This window comes from Sturnira hondurensis, unplaced genomic scaffold (genome assembly GCF_014824575.4).
Source record: "Sturnira hondurensis isolate 20B ecotype Veracruz unplaced genomic scaffold, ASM1482457v3 Scaffold0002840, whole genome shotgun sequence".
Classification (NCBI taxonomy): Eukaryota; Metazoa; Chordata; class Mammalia; order Chiroptera; family Phyllostomidae; genus Sturnira; species Sturnira hondurensis.
The window spans coordinates 28,087,904-28,107,006 of NW_028075471.1; the positions used below are offsets into that span (position 1 = coordinate 28,087,904).

At 47.3% G+C, this 19,103-nt stretch overlaps 1 protein-coding gene across 2 annotated transcripts in view; it reads right to left on the minus strand.

Annotated features, from left to right (window-relative positions):
• BMPER (BMP binding endothelial regulator) overlaps positions 1–19,103 on the minus strand; it is a 216,663-nt gene that overhangs the window by 54,376 nt on the left and 143,184 nt on the right. For both annotated transcript variants that reach the window (XM_037041161.1, XM_037041160.1), the window contains one exon: positions 13,689–14,025. In XM_037041161.1, the coding sequence (XP_036897056.1) occupies positions 13,689–14,025 (337 nt within the window). The remainder of the gene's footprint in view (positions 1–13,688; positions 14,026–19,103) is intronic.

Here is a 19,103-nt window from a genome sequence, read left to right on the forward strand (position 1 = left end):
CCACTGGAATCCCAAGCTTGGAGCCTGACCTTTAACAGGGCTACAACAATGGTGGCTGAAGAGCTGAAGGACGAGAGGGAGAAAGGCAGAGGCGGGTCTCTTTACCCTGTGCCCACGGATCCCTCCACAGAGAACACTGTTCTATACACAGTTGTGCGTGCACTTTTCTGGAAAAGGGAGACTTAGCTTTGTTTAGAATCTCACAAAGCACTGCAGCCTCCCCAAAAGTGAGACTCACTGAGTAACCGGTATCATATCAACCCAAAAATCTTAAGCAAGATGTGAAATAAAAATGAGTCTCTTTCTTCAGAAATTGCTTCTAAACTCTCATTAAAAGCAAAAGAAGAAAAACAGGGTAAAAAAGGAGCAAAGATATTACAGGCCCCCAGCATTGGAATCAAGGATGAGCTCTGCAGGGTCAGGCGTTAGTGCATCTTTAGAATTACACTGCAGACCAGAAAGGCTGTTTAGTAGAAAATGGCACCATTTTGAAATTCATATTATTTCTCTTCAGAAGACTGGTATCATGAAATTGGTTTATTTAAAATTCAGCCGACCTAAACTACAGTGTAATAATTCCAAAGTCTGAACAACTTTGCTTTAAAGAAAGGGAAATCCTTTAAAGGAAAAGAATCTTTCAAAATGAAAATAGCCCTGGCTGAAAATAGCCCTCAGTGGATTGAGCACCAGACTGTAAATCAAAGGGTTCGATTCCCAGTCAGGGCACTGCCTGGATCGTGGGCCAGGTCTCCAGCAGGGGGCGCATGAGAAGCAACCACACACTGATGTCTCTCTCCCTCTCTTTCTCCCTCCCTTCCCCTCTGTCCAAATAGTAAATAAATAAAGTCTTTAAAAAAAAAAAGAAAAGAAATTATAGTACAGTTGACCCTTGAACAATGTGGGAATTAGGGGTGCCAATACCCACACAATCAAAAATCGATATGTAACTTCAGTTAATTCTTCACAGCTACAGATTTCCAACCTCAGATGGAAAATACCGTTTGGATCAGCAGTCACTTGAATCCACAGATGGGAAACCACAGATACAGGGGCCCTCCTCTGTTTACTGAAAAAAAAAAAAGCCCTGCATATAAGCGGCCTGTGTAGTTCAAACACTATTATTCAGGGGTCACCTGTATATGAAACATTTTCAAAATCTGAGTGTTTTAGCTTATTTTAGGAAAAACAATTAGGATCAGATATGGATAACGAAGGAGAACCACTACAGGATTACGGTGCTAAAGAATGAAAGCTCTGAGTCAAACAGATTTAATGCTTTCAAATCCTGGCTCTGCTTCTTTCCTGCCTGGTGACCTTGGGTGAAAACATTCTTACCTCACTTAGGCCCTGGTTCCTCATCCACACAACTGGGACAATATACACAGGTAAAGCCCTGAGCTGCCCCCTGGCACACAGTGAGCACCCAAACACGGACGCTCTTCCTCCTCCTCTCATTATCAACACTGCAGCATATCATTAGGCTTCCCAGCATTTTAGGCACATAATGCATGTCAATCAATCAATGCTGGCTAACACGGTTGTCATTACTCTCTATCATCAAAGCCAATCACTCATCATCTGTATTCATACAGCCCTCTGTTTTCAGTCATCTTCTGAATCTGAATCTTTTTAAAGTTTACCCCTTATGTATTAAATGCCCACCTTGGCCTTCCTGCGGTCCTTATTTGCTTTCCAGGTCAATAAATCCCGTAGGTGGCCACAGAACTATGGGTCAGTATCTGCTTAACATCTTTCTTCCCTGGCTTTGATGGCAAAGACGAAATGAAGACTCCAATTTCCCGGTTTCCTTTTCATATGGAAAAGCTTTCAGGGCCTCTGATTCTGAAAGGCCTTCTGGCCCCTATTCTTTGAGCAGCTCCAATGCACCCTGCCTCACACATGGGCCATTGGCTTGGGACACAATGAAGAAAGCAGCTCGCCCTCTTCCCTTTTTGAAACTCCAAACGCTAGGTAAGACAGTAAATAAAGATCATAGAGAACAGCTCTTTCATGTTAAAAGAATTATTAATTCCAGCATCATCACCAGATTTCCCTGTTTCCCTGCAAATCATTTATTTCCCTCCTCTCTGTGTTCTTTGACCAGGCTCTTTAAAAGCCTGAAGCCCGTGGGAAGGAAGCAGATTTTTACAGACACACCCGGCCCACCGCTGTGGGCAAACGGTGCTGGCCCCGGGCTGCGGTTCCTGTCGTCCAGCGCACACGGTGGGGAGAGGATTTGGGCAGCTGGCCCCCACACAGGAACCCTAGGTTCCATTTGGTCTGGCCACAAAGCTGCATTGTAGCCAGTGCTCTGTCCTTCTGGACTTGCTGGACCCTGGTCATCCACCTAAAAGTGACCAGGGTGGCTCTCTGCGGAAAGCATCACAGTGACCAGGAGAATTCTGATCCTGGATTCTGATTCTGGCTCACAAGTGACCCAGTCAAATATGCACCACACATCTGCTGGGCCTGGCCTCGCAAAGAAGCTATGAGACCAGTATTCCCTTGCTTCCAAAGGTTTGCTTTGGTGTTTGTACTTCAAACTACACACCATGAAAATGCCACTGGGCGCCAATTACCATGTGGGTCTAGGTGGACAGACCCTCAGCTCCTGACCCCTTTACCCAGGGACCCACTTCTCATCTCTAATGTTTGAAGGTTAGAAATATAAGTCCTGTTGACCAAGAAAAGGTCTTTGAGCAGACAGAGTCTCAGGGGATTGAGTCTGTGGGGGACCACAAACATCTGGAAGCCATTCTTGTAACTCCTTCACCTGGTGCTGCAGAGGTCCCCCAGGTGTGGTTCTTGACCCTCAGCATCACCTGGGAACTTGCTAGTAATGTGCATTTCAAGCCCAACCACAGACCCACTGAATCAGCCTTCTACATGGTTCTGATTCCTGCTAAACTTTGGGAAGCATGACCTCACGCCTAGATTATACAATAGGTGTACCAAAGGGGAGACATAAATGAATGGGGAATGAATGAAGCAGCTCCCAGTTAATGGGTGAAAGAAACTTCAGTGTCCCCTCTTCCTGGCTGACGAGAGCTAGGGCATCAGCTACAATGACCTGGGTGTGGCCTTTGCCTCCTGACTCACTGTCCTCACCCCTCACAGTTCACATCACCAATTCACAGGATATTTTTCTGTCCGCTGCCTGTGCCAGGCTCTTGTTGGCCTCCACAGCTGTGAGCGAGCCATCTCTGAGGGTTGGAATCTTTCCCTGTTTTCTCTTCCCCAACGCTCTACTCCTCTTTTTGTACCTCTAAACCCTACATCTCATTTTGGTTTCAGCTTAGAAAGTCACCTCCCCCAGGAAGCCACCCTCCCTGGCAGGTTCCCATGGCGTCTTGTGCATCTTTACGTCGTCTGCTGAAAATGCGTCCCTCCATGTCTGCACTCTGTCTCTGCCACCAACTCGCCTGCACTCAAGCTCCGTGAGCCAGAGAACCTGCTGGTCCCATTCACAGCCAAACTTCCAGCACTTTGGATGGTTTACTCAGTCAATCAACAGTTTACTCAGTGACTATAAAGTCATTTGTTTTTTAATTATAGGTATTATGTACCTATTTTATTATTGATTGACTCCTAGACATGGGTGATGGACCACTAGCCTAGAAATGAAGCCTGTGGATTTAAAAACATAATTTAGCATTTCCATTCTTATCAAAATATTCCCTTCCTTTTTTTTTTTTTTTTTTTTTAACATACACACTCCTAAGTATGCAGTCCCTGGTCAAACCACTGTCCCTCTGAAGACAGCATTGGAAGCCAACTGCTCCTTACTCACCAGGGCAGGGAAAAGTGGGACAGACTAGGGATTTCCATGTAAAGAGGGAACAGTGCGCAGCACGATCCAAGAACACAAAAACCTCCTCCGCTTTCATACTGGCGTCCTCTCCAACAATTTTAATTTTTGCCAGCTTGAGTGGAAACAGTTGACGAGTCCTGGACGGTGATCAAACTGGCACAGCCCTGAGCTCCGGACCAAAGCCTGGTCTCTGTTCCCAGAGCCACTCAGGCCAGGGGGCCACCTGGGAGAAGCCCGAGATGCCGCCAGGACACCCGCGGATTTCACAAGATGCCGTGTTCTGCTGAGTCACAGTGCTGTACTCATGGCACACTGAGGTTCCAAAGGACCTGTCTGCCCACATGGGCTGCTTCGGGGAACGGCTACCCCTGGGTTTCCTCAACACCGGGGAGTTCTGGAACCCAAAGGCATAGCCTCACTATCTGAATGATACCCTGAAACTGCGGGGCTCAGGCCTGTCCTCATGAGTGTTGCTGGACCTCGCCGGCCACGTGACCAGAGGAAGTGGACTCCTGGGCCATTCCATTCGGGCTTCACAAGAGGAACCTCAGGCAGCAACGCAAGTGGCATGTGGGTGATGATGCCGTCTCTGCTTCACCATGGAAACAACACAGGTGGAGAGGTGTTGTATTAGACAGCTTCCCGAGGCTGCTGCCACTTAGTCCCCAGCTGTCCCAGAACTAATTTCAATCAGCTTCAAAATCATGCAGAATGAAATAAAATAGTAAATGAGGAAAACAGGAAAGATAAGCATGAACCCAGGACTGAGATTAGTTTAAAGTTCTAAAAGCTATATTGGAAGTGCAGTACACTTCATACAAATGGGTCATGAACTTGCTCTGAGCTCCCTGGTACCACTGGCAAGAGGGGAAAATGCAGTCTTTGTCCTAAAGTGCTTTGCTCATAGGGCAGAACCTTGTAATACTGAGTTTGTGTGCAGTGTGAACTAACGTCATTTTCTGTATCTAAACTAACGACAAATGAAAATAAAACTGGGCAAGGGAAAGCTATGGAAAGAAGACAAACTACTAAAAAAGAGCTAAATCTGAAGGAATTATGCAAAAGAAGAAAGCTCATAAACACAGACATGTTGTGTGATGATTATCAGAGGGAAATAGGGAAAGGGGGGAGGGGAAGGTAGCAGAGGGTGAAGGGGGATGAATGGTGATGGACAGAGACCTGACTTGGGTGGTGAACACCCAACACAATATACAGAGGATGTGTTATAGAGTCATACTCCTGAAACCTATATAATTTTATTAACCAATGTCACCCCCATAAATCCAATAAAAACAAAAATAAATACAATAAAAAAATCTAAATCTTAAACAGAGGCTGTTCCCCCTTTAAGAGTTCTCAGAAACAGATGCTCCTAACTCAATGGATGCTCTGGTAATAACCCAAAATCATCATGTAAAAGTTAACTTAGACCCAGACACGTTAAAGGAAAGAATGTTAACACAAGAAAGTTACAGTTCAGCACACATTACTTCTCTGCCTGCACTCAGTATCCTTCTAAGCAAGACAATAAGATACATGAATTCCTCTTCACCTCTACCCTCAGTGGGGATCAGTCCAATTTTTTTTAAAGTTCAGAGCTAAACACTCAAAGTATTAATTATCCCTTCCTCATCTCCTGCTCTGGTTCAGGATCATCATTGAAATAATTTGTAAAGAACACAGTATGGAAATTTGAATTAATTCCCAAGTACTGTTTGTTTTTTGTTTGCTTTCTTCTGTTTGAAGAAAAAGCATTGCTTTTTGTGCAGGTTGGGAAGAAGCTCTTCCAGATGGGTCCAGAGATGACCATGGAAAATAAAGGAAATACTTCTTCAAGGACTGGAACCAGATGGCCTAGGTCATACTGAAGGCAAACTCCATACAAAACAGGTGTCTACTGCAGAGCAACGAGATAATATTTTTAACAGTCTTTTTAAAAAAATTAACAATTGCAGTTGATTATTATTTTATATTAGCTTCAGGTGTACAGCCTAGTACGTGTAAATGTCTGTAATTTACAAAGCGATTTCCCCCAACAAGTCTAGTGCCCCCTGGCACCACACACAGTTATATAAACACTACTGACTGTATTCCCTGTGCTGTTCCTTCCATCCCCATGACTATTTTGTAACTACCAATTTGCACTTATGAATACCCTCACCTTTTTTACCTATCCTCCCTCCTGTGCGGCAACAAAATAATATTAATAATAAGACTGAAACCTTAGCCAGGTAGCTCAGTTGGTTAGAGCATCATTCTGATAGATTGTTGGTTTGGTCCCCGGTCAGGGCACATACAGGAATCAAGCAATGAGTGCATGAAAAAGTAGAACAACAAATTGATATTTCTCTCTTTCTGTCTCTCAAATCAATAAATACAGTTAAAAAAAACTGCCACTGACAGAGCACTTGCCATGCCCACACGGTGGATGTCCTGCCATCCTCACAGCACGTCTCAGAGCAACATGGCGGTCCTCCCACCACTCCCTGTGGCCCATGGGGCGTCCGTCCGGGGTGTCCACGGTGGACCAGCCCGCCCAGCCGCACCCACTGGAGGTGGAGGAGCTCGGAGGTCACCTTGGCATCCCAGGTCTGGTTGACAACCGTGCTGCACTCACTCTGTACCACACCCCCATTACTCTGTTAGGAGATATGTTTGCCTCACGCATTCCTTTTTTCCTGTTTACTCATGCAGTACACACATTTGGAGACCCAGAACACATGTGTATCTCATGCACCGTCATAGGTGCTGGGCATATGATAATGAAGAAAACGCATGAGCTTCAAGGAGGCCACAATTTTGTGGTGATAGAAAGTTCTAAAAACTGGTATTGACCGCCCACCTGTAATGCCCAGAGTGACAGGGGAAACTCAGAGTGCTTCGGGACAGGTGGCCCAGGCTGGGTGGAGTCACACCACACTGCACAGAATGGGCAAATTAGGAATGGTTGGGGGAGAAAGCAAAGTGCTATTTCCCTTTCCATCAATATTTAAAGGACAATAAAGCCAAAGGTAAGCCAAAAATGATTTCTCTGTATAGCAGTTGCTTAGTGGTATGTAACAAATTTCGTGGCTTTAGCAGTACATTTAGTGGCTTTAACAACACACTCTTATGTTAGTTTCAGTGGATCAGGGATTCGAGCAGGGCCTCTTGGTGTGGGCTGGGCTGTGATCTCAACTGAACCTCGACAGGGGAGGCAGCAGCTTCCAGGATCCTACAGTTGTTGGTAGAACACCCATCACTTCCTGAAAATGTCAGTCACAGCAGACTCCTTTCTGGTCTTTAAACAGGCCACACTCTTCCCAGAATTAGGTCTGCCCTTCAGCCTACCCAGGACAGGCCTCCTCGCCGGTCCTCCCCATGCACAGCGGGCCCCACTGAACAACGAGCTCCCCGTGACGACTTCTGTCCACCCGATTCAAGGTGGCTGCCCCGGCCCACCCTAGCCCATCAGAGTATGACTGTCCTCACACCTGGAGCGACCTCGATTCTTATTCACAGCCGTCTGCCCAGGCTAGACTGGGAGTTCTCAGAAAGAAGAGTTGCTGTCTTGTTCAGCCCCAAACCGCCACGCCTATGATGGTACCTGTCACAGAACAGGTACTCAGCTGAAAGCTGTCAAAGGGGTGAATGAAATAATTTTTTAAACCCCCTCTGAAGGCTCACAGCAGAGGCAGGGTCTTTCAAAGCCTGAGTGGGCACCGGTGGGCTCTGCTCAGCCGTGGTGGCTCCTGCCAAGTTCTCTGACACAGACTGGAGAACAGGGGTCCTGTCAGGCCGACGGGTGGCCTGGGATGCGTTCCCTCACCTCTTGGTGCCCCAAGTAGCTGTGAACGGTGAAATGAAATGAGCAAAGCACCACTCAGGTCAGCCTTGTCCCCCTCCCCGGTGGAAAGGGCTGCACACTCACAAATAATGAAAATATAATGAAGTTACACCAGACCACCTCCTGAGTACTAAGAAGTAATCAAGAAGTCCCCTCGGCAGCCAAGAGAGATGCTACAAAGTAATGAGTGTTTTACCTGCTACAATGACACTTACTCAAATCTGTGTTTAAAAGCCCTGTCTAACTGCACTCAAGGATGTAGTTTTCTGAGGGGAAACACTGCAGGATTCTAGAAAGTTGATGCTGAAAATAAACTCAAAGCTAAGATTAAAGTTGAACTGCAATTACATTTAACCTTGAGCCGGGCAGTGAATGTAGTGAAGAATTAACTTTGCCCCTGAGAGAGGCCAGTGGCCTTGGCCTTTGGCTCCGGCGGGTAATCTGGATGCCCCTGGAATGTCGTCGCAGGGGTATATTTTTTTGCCTTCGGGCTTTGGCCACCAGATACTCTAACAACGTGATTTATTATGGGGGTTTGGGCCTTGTGATAACAGCCCTAACATCCAGAGAAATTGGACATTAAAGGCATTAGTGCAACCTTCAGGACAGGCTGGGGACTACAGGTCGACCACACAGGCAGCAGGTAGTCAAGTCCCAGTAAAACTCCAGACGCTGAGGTTCAGGCGGACGCCCTGGGTTGGAAATGCCCCATGAAGAGGGTCACACGTGCATCCGAGAGGAATGGGCTCTCATCTGTCCGTGATCCCGCAGCAGAGGACAGCAGAAACTCCAGGCCCACCCTCTCCTGGACCCGTCCCCACGCATCTCTTCTGATGTAACCTGTGTGCTTCCCCTGACCTTGAGCATCGCCATGCATGGAGCAGCAGTCAGTGAGTTCTCTGGGTCCTTCTAGAAAATCACCAGCCCCAAGGGTGACCTTGGGAACACCCCCTAATGGCTGATATGAGAAGTGAGGGGGGCCAACCTATATAGTTGACCTAAACTCTCCTCAAAGGGTCGCCTACCTGTTAAAAAATGCTACAGTTTTATTTGTTGTTGTTGTTGTTGTTCTTTTTAAAAGATGGTGTTTGTTTCTTTCTGATATGAGGAAATTAAATATGAGAGGATTTGGAACTTGGGTAAAGTGACCTCCCCCAGCATCCTCATAGCTTTCGCAGTGTGCCCACATCTCTTTGTTTTCTGCTTTAGCCCCGAGGGAGCCGGCTAACTAGGCGGGGCCCCTCTGAGCGGAAATCCAGGAAGCTAGAGGGCTAGCAGGCCTTCCTCCTCGGTTATTTGGGGGGATCAAACCCAGAAGAATCTGCCGTGTGACTGAGGTGAAGACGATGACTGAAAGGTGCAAAGGAAACCACAACAAGGTTTTGGCTACAACCTGGCAGAAGGCTCGGGGCAGAGCGGAAGCAGAAGGGCTGTGACTGCTCAGTGGGAGTGGCATGCGGGGCCGGGACGGAGGGCCTGCCCGAGGTCCATTTTCCTCAATGGGAGAAGGCTCCGTTGAGGCCCTAAGATCAACTGCAAGAGGCTAGTGTTGAAACACCCATGGATCAAATACTGCCTCCAGAGAGGGCAAGGTCCAACAGGAGCTGAGGGACAGAGAGGAACTGGGATGTCCACGTGGTTCGTACGTGAGCTGGGAGTGGGCAGAGGTGGCTGCTGGGGTGTGACTGCCACTGGCGGTCCCAGCAGTAGACAGACTCCACAGTGAGATGTCACAGCAGGTCTTGGGGGTCCGACAAAGAGGGACCAGAGGCTCTGCTTGCTCCAGCTGGTCATTTCCCAGAAAGCACAGAGATGGGTGCACTCCTGACTCTAAGGGGTGCCTGAGTGTGAGAACAGACACTGAGGAGGGACTTGGAATTGGGGGAAGCAAGTGTCTCAATGGCATCAGAGAGGATGAAGAGGGGACAGGGGCTAGAGAGCGAGATAAGAAGCACTTCCTGAGAGCCAGCCTTCCAGGCTGATGCTGGATGAAACACAAAGGGGTAGAAAGGACGTTTCCCACTCCCCAGGGGACCTAAAGTCCAGTCCTGGAGAGGGACAGTGATAGTGCAAAGTAGTATGCATGCCAAATAATGATAAACACTATCTGCATGTTGCAAAAAGGTAGAGAAAGAACTGTTACAGAGGCCTAGTATCAAACTTAAGCTGTAACTTCAGCTTTAATCCACATAGAAAATGAAGGCTTCTCAGGCAGGGGAATGACATGGACCCAGACACATAAATGTGCATTGTGCAGATACAGTGAGAGCAATAATATAGGGCAGAAGTTTAAAATGAGAGAGAGAGAGAGAGAGAGAACAAACATGCCAGTGAGTAGGGAAGACATTTTGAAATTTAAGGTCGGACCTGTAAGGGCTAACATCTGACAGGTGGTACCACTGAGGTATCTACCGCCCCCTGGTGACTGCATACCTTATAGATTCAGCATGACTACTCATTCTGGAAGCTGAGTTTGCCAAAGGAAAAATAAAAAGGCAGGCCTATATCATCACACACGTGATTTAAGACCCCAGCCCTAATGGCGAATTGGGACAAGCATTAAAAGATATAAACATAAATGTTCCCAGCATGTTCTTTGAAGCAGGGAAAGATTGATTTGTTTTTAGTTATAAAATAGCAGTTATCTTTATATAATTTTCACACACACAGTCTGGATCTCTCCTTTTGCTTTATAATAAATGACTCGTGTCCCTGAAAGGAAAACACAAAGTGGGTTATCCACCAAGTCTTCGACCTCCCCCTGGCAGGAGGCCACGGCCGCCCGGGATGCGGGCATACCAACCAGCACCCTAGTGCTCACAGAGTTCTGATGCATGCCTGCGCCCTGCGCCACCTGCCGCCCCCGCCCCCCAGCACCTCCGCGGGAAGGACACGCCTGCGAATCTTCCTGCATCCCTTGGATTCCTTACAGCTGCGAAAACCACTGCACGGAGAGAGACAACATTTCCCAGCCTGGGGATCCCCAGACACTTTCCCCAACCCCAACAAGTGAACAGTGCTTTGGCACCAGGCAATTATGCCCCACTCAGGGGCATGGGGAGAGGAAAACGGCCCCCACATGTGAGTGGCCTGAGCAAGCCTGGGCTCCGCGGAAGTTCTCACTCAGCTTTTGGACTTCTCTGAAATCTGGGCCTGCCCTGACCCAGGAGTCCTGCTTTGCTGGCGGGTTACACTTACGTGCAACTGTTTCATCTGAGATCTCAGTCTGAGTAAGGGAAAAAGCACGTGGCTAGTGTCTTATACATCAGCCCCAAATATCTGAGGTCTTCTCTTTCTCTGGTATGTTCACAAAGCCCAGCCCAGCCCCTCAATTCTCTCTGTCCCCAAGCTATCTGATGCTGGACTGGCCTGGCCTGGCCAGGGTGGCCTGAGTCGGCAGTGGGGAGCACCTTTGACACTGGACACCACCACATGGTGCCAGGACTTCCCAGCCATCATGTGACAGCACCACATGGCCTTTTGACCTCAGTCCTCAGAGGAGCATGTGGTACCCCAGGTAGTCACTGCCTTGCCTTTTCTACAGGTGAAGGGCCTGAAACTCAGCCAGCTGCCCTGGCCACACAGCTGGGTGGCGGCAGAGCTGAGATGAGACCCAGCTGGGCATCAGCCAACATGCCATGTTGCTTCCTAAAGCCCCGCTAAGGTTTCATCTCTCCCGGAGATACCCTGAGAATAAAACTGCCGTTCCGGGTTGGCCCTGCTTGTTTTCTTTCTTTTGACACTTGAGTGCTCAGAAGAAGAAACTCAGGATCTACCAGACAGGGGCCACAGCTTCACTTGAAAACGCATGAAGACGCTTCTCTTGGCTGGGGCATGAGACCCTCAGCAAGGCTGGTGACCGGTGGGATTGTCCAGCTCTACCCTCCTAAGAATCATCTTCAACACACTCCTGCCTCTTCCAAGATGGAGTGGCTGACTGTGGTGGGGTGCTCAGCCACTATGCTGTGCACGGCAGACAGGGGCGCTTCTCCCGCCTCGCCCCACTCTCCTACCTCAGTGCACTCCCAAGAGCATTCTTGTTAGCACACAAACTTGACGCACCAGGCCCCTCACGCAACCTAGTGCCCCCTGCTGTGCTGCTGTGGCTGCCATTGCCCCTTTCAAAGGCCAAAGGTGAGCATCTGCCTGGCCACCTGGCTGTTCCAATTCTCTCTGTTCATGTCAAAGTTATTTCTCACGACTTCTGCCAAGGTGCTCATCATATTCCTGCTTGCAGGCCAGGGATCCTAATACAAAATAAATCACCAGAGGGAAAAAAACAGAAATGTGGAAAAAAGAAAAGGACTAATCTCTGCAGGCCTGCTCTCCAATTGTTGTTTTCAACACATTCCTCTGAAATGGGATAAGGACCAACAGTGTGGACTGCTGGGGCCCTGGGAGAAGCAGCGTGGCCTTTCCCCTCAGTTTCAGACGGACCAGGGCCCGATCGAAGTCTGCAATGGGGTAGGGGAGCTACCAAAGGGGTCTTACACCGGTTCCTCATTTAATCGATGGAAGAGATGATAGCAGCCCACCGTGAGAGAGCAGGCACTGTGTGTGGGCACTGGGTCGAGCTTACACATCTGGTTCATCATCACACTGAACCTGAATGAGAACTCTTCAAGGTAGCTGCTCTTACTATCCCCACTTTCCAGAGCCGAGATAGCTGCTCAAGGTTGTAGAGCTGGGCTGGAGCTTCCCCCTGGGAGGCCATGAAGTTCTTCATTAGCATGCTCCACCGCTTCCCAGCAGACCTTCAAGTGAAGGGCATTAGGTTCCAAATAAAAGCAGGTTTGCCGGTCCAGCTGCTTACCTCACTCCAAAGTCTTACATTAAGATCTTTCCAGGACTGTAGACAAGAGGTGGGGTTGATTAATGGGGGGCATGCACAGGGAGGGGAAAGACGGGGAACCCAGAGGATTCAAATTATAACAGGAAAATGGATTGAAGGAGATGAACGTATGTGTTGGAGCCAAATGGTTTGGCAGCCGCAGCCACATTCGGGGGTCTGTGATGACAGGGACAGTCCTTTTTCCACCCCACTCTGAGCAGCCTTTATATAACTTTATCTTTTATGTCAAAAGATCAAATAAAAAAGATCACATTTAATGAGAACTAGGGGAAATAAACTGGGGGCAATTAAAGAGTAAAAATAACTTCTCTGTGGGTTCAGACCACAGGCGCTCACTCAGTTTAAGAGGCACAGGCAAATCACTTAAGGCCTTCTAGGCTGTGTTCAGCTCACGTTTCTGCCCACACCCGTAGTGGGTGGAGTCACAGCCAGCCACGGCCCTCGAAGATGTGGGACTTTGCAGTAAGTGGAAGTGTGGCCAGGCCAAACTCACCAACGTGACCTTGTAACATGGAAGTCAAATCGAAGTCCCTTCTGTAACCGGTTGCTTTGTGAGGAAAGGGGTTAAGCAGAGTTAGAAAACCTTATGGAATTTCTTCTCTTAATGAGAGATGTTCCCTGCTTTACCCTCAAGCTCTGATTCCACCCTTCTCCGACTTTGCACGCAAACTCTCGGGCCGTGTCAAAGATCCAAGGAATCGTCACTTCACAGCCTTGCTGTCCACGAGCAGCTCTGTTTTGGTCATAAGAGGGAGGCAGACCTGAACTCTTCCTCAGACTTAGGATAACCAAGTTCACGCCCATGCCCACAGGCAGCCAGAATGATTTGAGATTTTGACTTCTGCCCTACACCACTACGGCTTAGACCAGAATTTGGGGAGCACTCATCCATCTTCGGGTCTAGCTAACACCTGGTAAAATCCTGGGTGCCACCAGCTTCCCAGTGAATCTGCAGACACTCAAAACCAGAATCACCTATAGGGTATTCCTCTGAACTATTCCCTGAAATTTCCTGATTTGGGACATAATGTGGGACTGACTTAAGACGAGACAACCTGCTGAACAGAAAGACATGGAAGTTTTACCCTGGACTTGGGAGCTCTCGTGTTGTACACTGAGAGATGTGTCACACTGCGTTTCAGGGCTGAGTCTGCCCTTGGTCTCTAACCCAATCCCATCCTCCAGAACACTGCACTCACCGGTAGAAAGTTGCATAGTCCACTGTTGAGTGGCAGTTCTGAAACTCCCAGGATTTGAGTTTCTGGCACTCTCGGTGGGCTCGGAGCTTTACCTTCACTGCCCCCTGGCACAGCTCGGGCACCGGTTTTCTCCGGGGTCTGCTGCAGAACTCATTGGACTCCACCCTCCAGGACTCAGCAAAGTCGTCCACATCAAACTTGAAGTTCCCATCTCCACCGATTAAGTCGTCGCGCTTATGTCCATTATAGTTGCCACAGAGACCACAGAGTTTGCCCTTGAGATGGGGGGCAGCCATGACTTCCACAAAACTGTCTCCGTCCCAGGATATTTCCAAACCTAGAGGACAAGGAGGAGAGAAGGGGATCAATCACTCTTGAACCCACAAAGGATTCCCAAGTGTGTACATCCTTACACACTACATGACTTTCTTCTTACAAGGAACACTAAGGGTTGGTTTGAGTCCTTGGTTACCTTTTACTTTTGCCATAGTACATGTGTGAAATTGCACAAATCATTTACTTGTTAGGACCTAGAATGTTTAAAGTGTATAAAATTTGCCCTAATAATGTTTTCTGTACCCTCGTTTGACTTGTAAATAAACACTTATTGGCCATCTTATTCTAGGGCATATAACTGTGTTGGTCCAAATCATTATTTCCTTTGTCTAGTGATGGATTACTCTAATGGGAAAATACAAAGATGATAAAGATGACAGTTTTTTATGTAATTTTTTCTTTATCCCCAAATCCCCCATATGATCACACCAAATATCAAATGTCACAGTTTCTGTTGTAGTGGCTGCATTATGGAATAGATGTATCGCTTCTACACATGTCGTCTTCAAAGGACAACCCCCATATGAAAGAAAATGGCTTCAGTGTTTGAGGTTCCAGAGGCCACCAGGCCCTTGGGCAACACCGCCCCCCGCCCCCCAATGCTAAGCGGAATAGGCAGCGCAGAACAGTCTGGTTTACCACAGAAACGTCTTCACTCCGAAAGGTAGAGAATGCAAGGCCTTCTTGGTTTGCCCAACTGTTCATCTAAAACATTGAATGGTTTTTCCGAGAATATTCATATTCCCCTGAGGCTTCCAAGAACCATGGCAACCAGTGACCTTAATGAATGGGGGCCTTTCTGCATCACACAGAACATCCAGATTATGCCGTCACAGGTGGGACTACTACAGGTCACACCCACAGATCAGTGTGACTCAAAGGTCAAGAAGAAATGCCCTCATACCCTTCCTGGCCTTGTGTGTGGAGACACTTGTCCATAAGAGAAAGGCCTTGATGAAAGCCTTTTGAGGTTCAAGTCAAAGTCAGTGTCAAGTTCTTTCAGTCAAAGAGTTTTTCTCTGTCCCAAATGTTTGTTAGAAGTGTTTCTTGTTGTTCTCCCAGTAACACTCTGGCAGCGCCTGAGCCCCCAGTGAATGGATGACCTGGGACCCAGTGAATGAAAAAAGAGCCACTTGGGGCAGGGACACCCAGGGACACCTCCAGTGGGTCAGTGTGCATGTCTGCCCTAGGACTGCTCCTATTCACTGTCACGGTCTCCTAAGAGTGACAACATACACAAAAAGCAGCTCTTTTTAATAGGAAAAAAAGTCTCCCAATGGGTGTTTTTTAACCTTATAGTCTTGGGTTTTTGACCCAAGAGAGTCTCTCCAGTTCTGAACCTCTGGAAAGAACAACATGTCTGCCTTTGTTCTTAAAGTATAAAACTAGGCTGATGAGCAAATGCTCAGAAGATGCCCGGAAGTTGAGGGTAAGGTAGTGATGGGAACAGAGAGGGAGAGAATGAGAAGGGAGTGGATCTTGCTTGGATATAAAATTGGCATACGGCGACATCAGAGGATGTGAGATCAGTCAGACATGCCCAGAAGTGAGATTCCAAAGCCGCTACTCCCTAAGTCTGGATGTGGTCCAGGGGGAGAGGAGGCGTTCCTGGGAGCAGGCCACACAACCGCCACAAGGAAGAGCTGCACATCCTCTTCAGGCAGAGCTATTGGTAGAATCAGCCGAGGTCTAAAACTGGTTTTCTCCAGAAAAGCCCACAAGGAACTCACTGCTTGGTAAATTAAAGGAATGGACACATTCTTAGATCAAGAAAACTGGTAGAGAAGCTTCCTGGTTGGGATAAAAAACTGGGTTCAAAAAAGCAATTAGATAGAGTTGGATAAAAAAGCAAGAGACATGGTCATAAGAAAGTGTCTCTTGGGTGCAATTTGATGAAGAGAAGACAGCTATGAGACCAGGTGCTTAGAGAAAGGTCATAGCTAGAATGACAGGTCATATGAAAGGTCATAGCTAGAATGTGCACATGCCGAGCAGACCCCCACGTGGCTCTGTGTAAGAAGATACCGTCTACTCTGACAAACAACCACAGCTGTCATATAAAACATGCTTTCTATTTCCTCCTACCCCATCCCCCAACACATTATCTGGCATGTAGTATATATGCACTAAATGAATCCATTACCCTGTAAATTGATACGTCACTTGAAGCCAAGGAAACTGTGAATTTCATGCTAGTTAAGGCATTGCAATAACAATTTTGAAAAAAGACAAGTGAACTATAATGTGATTTGTAATATACTCTCTAAGGTATAGAAGAAACTTGACCTTCCAAGCCTGTAGCCAGGCAGCTGCCCAGCAAGAGAAATGAGAGGGAAAAATCAATTTCACCCACATTCTTTTAGAGCACTGTTCTAAAGATTTTTCTGTGCTGCAAAATTATCCAAACTATAAATCCCTTTTCTAGACAGCAGGCAAATATTATTCTTCCAAGTGCCACAATAGTTGAAGATTTCTCTCCAAAACAGCCTCCAACATCATTACTGACAATGATATAATAAATCTGAGATTTGGGCTGCCAAATTCGGGGGAACTCAACGCATGCCAAGCAAGCCAGTCATCGTGATCTTTCTTTGCAATGGACTGGTGGTCCCTGCTCACTTGGGGAGGTGCAGACCCACTGTGCTCTCAGTAAACTCTCCTTAAAACTCTTGACATCTCATTCATGAAACAGGGTCCCCAAAGTAAGAGAATAATTTGTAATTCACCCTCTTTTCTTTGTTATTATTATATTAAGAGGATTTTCATGGACCAATGCTAGGTTTCATATTTTGAAGGAATAAATTATTCAACTACAGATGCCTTTGATTATTGTTGCATCATATATGTATATGATTGCATGATTTTTAAAACCCTCTACATGAGTAAAATCAATGAAAACTATAGCAGTGATAGGTAAAAAAAATACCCAAAAAACAAAAAAAAACCCAAAACTAGTAAGTTGCAACTAAAGAATTTACTCGTCCAAAAGATATTTTAAACAGGCGTCTGATGGGAGCGTGGGCTGGACTGAGTCCCTCTGCAGCTGCGATGGGTTTCCCACCTGGCGAACAGGACCTTGGGTCAGCATAACCGGCAGAGCCAGAGGGCTGAAGTGAAGTTCAAGTCCCATCTGGGGAAGAGCAGCAGCCGTGCTCCTTCCACTGCATGAGGGCCTTCCAGTCCTCCCTTCTCACCAGGGAGGGTTTCACAAACCCATTCTTCACCCTTCAGCTGTGTGACCTGGCTCTGGACCCCCAGTTTGGAGGTTTTTCTTGGGGGAAGGAGGAGTTGTTCTTTTCTTCGTCAGTTGTTTTTGTTTGTTCTGCTTTGTTTTGTTTGGGGGTTGTCACTGTTGCTTTTGTTGTCCACCGAAAGGAGGGAAGAGGTGCAAAATCCAAACACATACTGCAGAGATGCTTAAAAAATGGGTGGTTTTCTGTTCAGAGTTTACATCAAAGAAAAAAAAGACACATATTCTCCAGGTTCGTCAAGTGTAGAACTCTTGACGAACCTGGAAAAAAGTAAGATAAAAAGCCACAATCACATGTGTTAACGCCTTTCAGGTGGGGCTGATGTAACTTTTCAGGTGGATCTGATGAAGTGAACAGATGGCCGAAAGACAATGCGTTTAAATTATTCACCAAGTGCCGAGGAGAGCGGGGTGGGATGGGGTGGGGTGTCTGGGGGTGGGCAGGGCTTTCTCCAGCTGCTAAGCTTTGCTCTGTGCCCTCTGTACTACCCTGGATGTTATTAAGTAAACAGCTACCTCCTGATTCCACCCCGGGGACAGGCCACCTGTGTCCCCTGCAGGCGATTCCATCAGGAAGTGCTGAGTCCACGGACCCCAGGGGCAAAGTCATTCCTTGCCACTTCCCATCTACCAGCTACAGGTCTGATCTAAGCAGTTATTCTGGAGAAAATACCCTTTGATAATACAAGCTTATGAAATTAAAAAGAAGGGGAAAACCTATGGAAGAAGAACCCTCAAAGACTCTTTTAAATAGACAGTTGATGGATGATAACAAGAAACTATCCCTAGGGGGCAGTACCAACTGGGGTTGGTGGACCAGAGTGAAAATGACCATTGTCTGGAAATGCTACCGTTCCCTTCAAAGGACAGTGTTGAAGCACGTTTGGTGCCCAGAGGAATGCGGTTCTTCCCTAGGAAGCCGAGCGCGTGCGTGCTCCCCGGCTCCAGGAAGTTGCTCCACTGAGCATCCAGGGAGCCACATAAATTACTTGAATCATCGGAAGAGAGATGGGAAAGCAAATGAGGCTGTAAAACTAAGTTCAAGGCCTGGAAGTGTTAAACTCACTAGTCTAATTGTGGTCCGAATGAGGTATTATTATTTCCTTAGCGGCCTCGTCCTGCTGCTCATTTTTACAAGTGGAATCCTTACAACGGGGACGCTTACCCCACTAGGTACTGCCGACTGTGAGAGGAAAGGGTAGGGAACCTCCTAGACTTGGAACCAATCTTCGAGTATCCAGGATCCCTTTGAGAATGTGGCTGTGGTTGACTAATAATTTCCACATTGGCAGAATCCACTGTGTCCAGCTGGCTCGATAACAGATAGGCAAGGTGCTTCTAATTAGTGCCGTGTAATGATGCCTCATCTTAAGGCACATTTTACGGGAGCCATAAACCGTCACCTCCTTTAAGGAATCCTCTGCGGCCTGTCTGTGCCGACTGGCCTGTCATTTGAAGGTGACAACAGGTGTCTAAGTTTTCTGAACAGGACTAATCCCTCTGAAGTTGAATGATTAGAGCTCTTCGCACCTGCCACACTCAACGTCCAGAATGGGAATCTTTCCCCCATTATTGAATGTTGTAAGACATCAATATTTAACATCCTGTTACTGAAACCATGCTACCCTTGCTGAATAAAAGCTCCCCAGGCTTCTCCTTGGCTTCCTGCCTTGTTTAGCTAAGCTGGCATTCCATAGGCTAACTCGATTCATCAAATACATATTTGGCTTGAATTGAAACAATTCACAGGGTTTGGGAGGCACAGAACAAACAGTCTCTATAACCCCTCAAAAGTGTCTGCTCGATCAAACACTTCCCAGGAACCATGT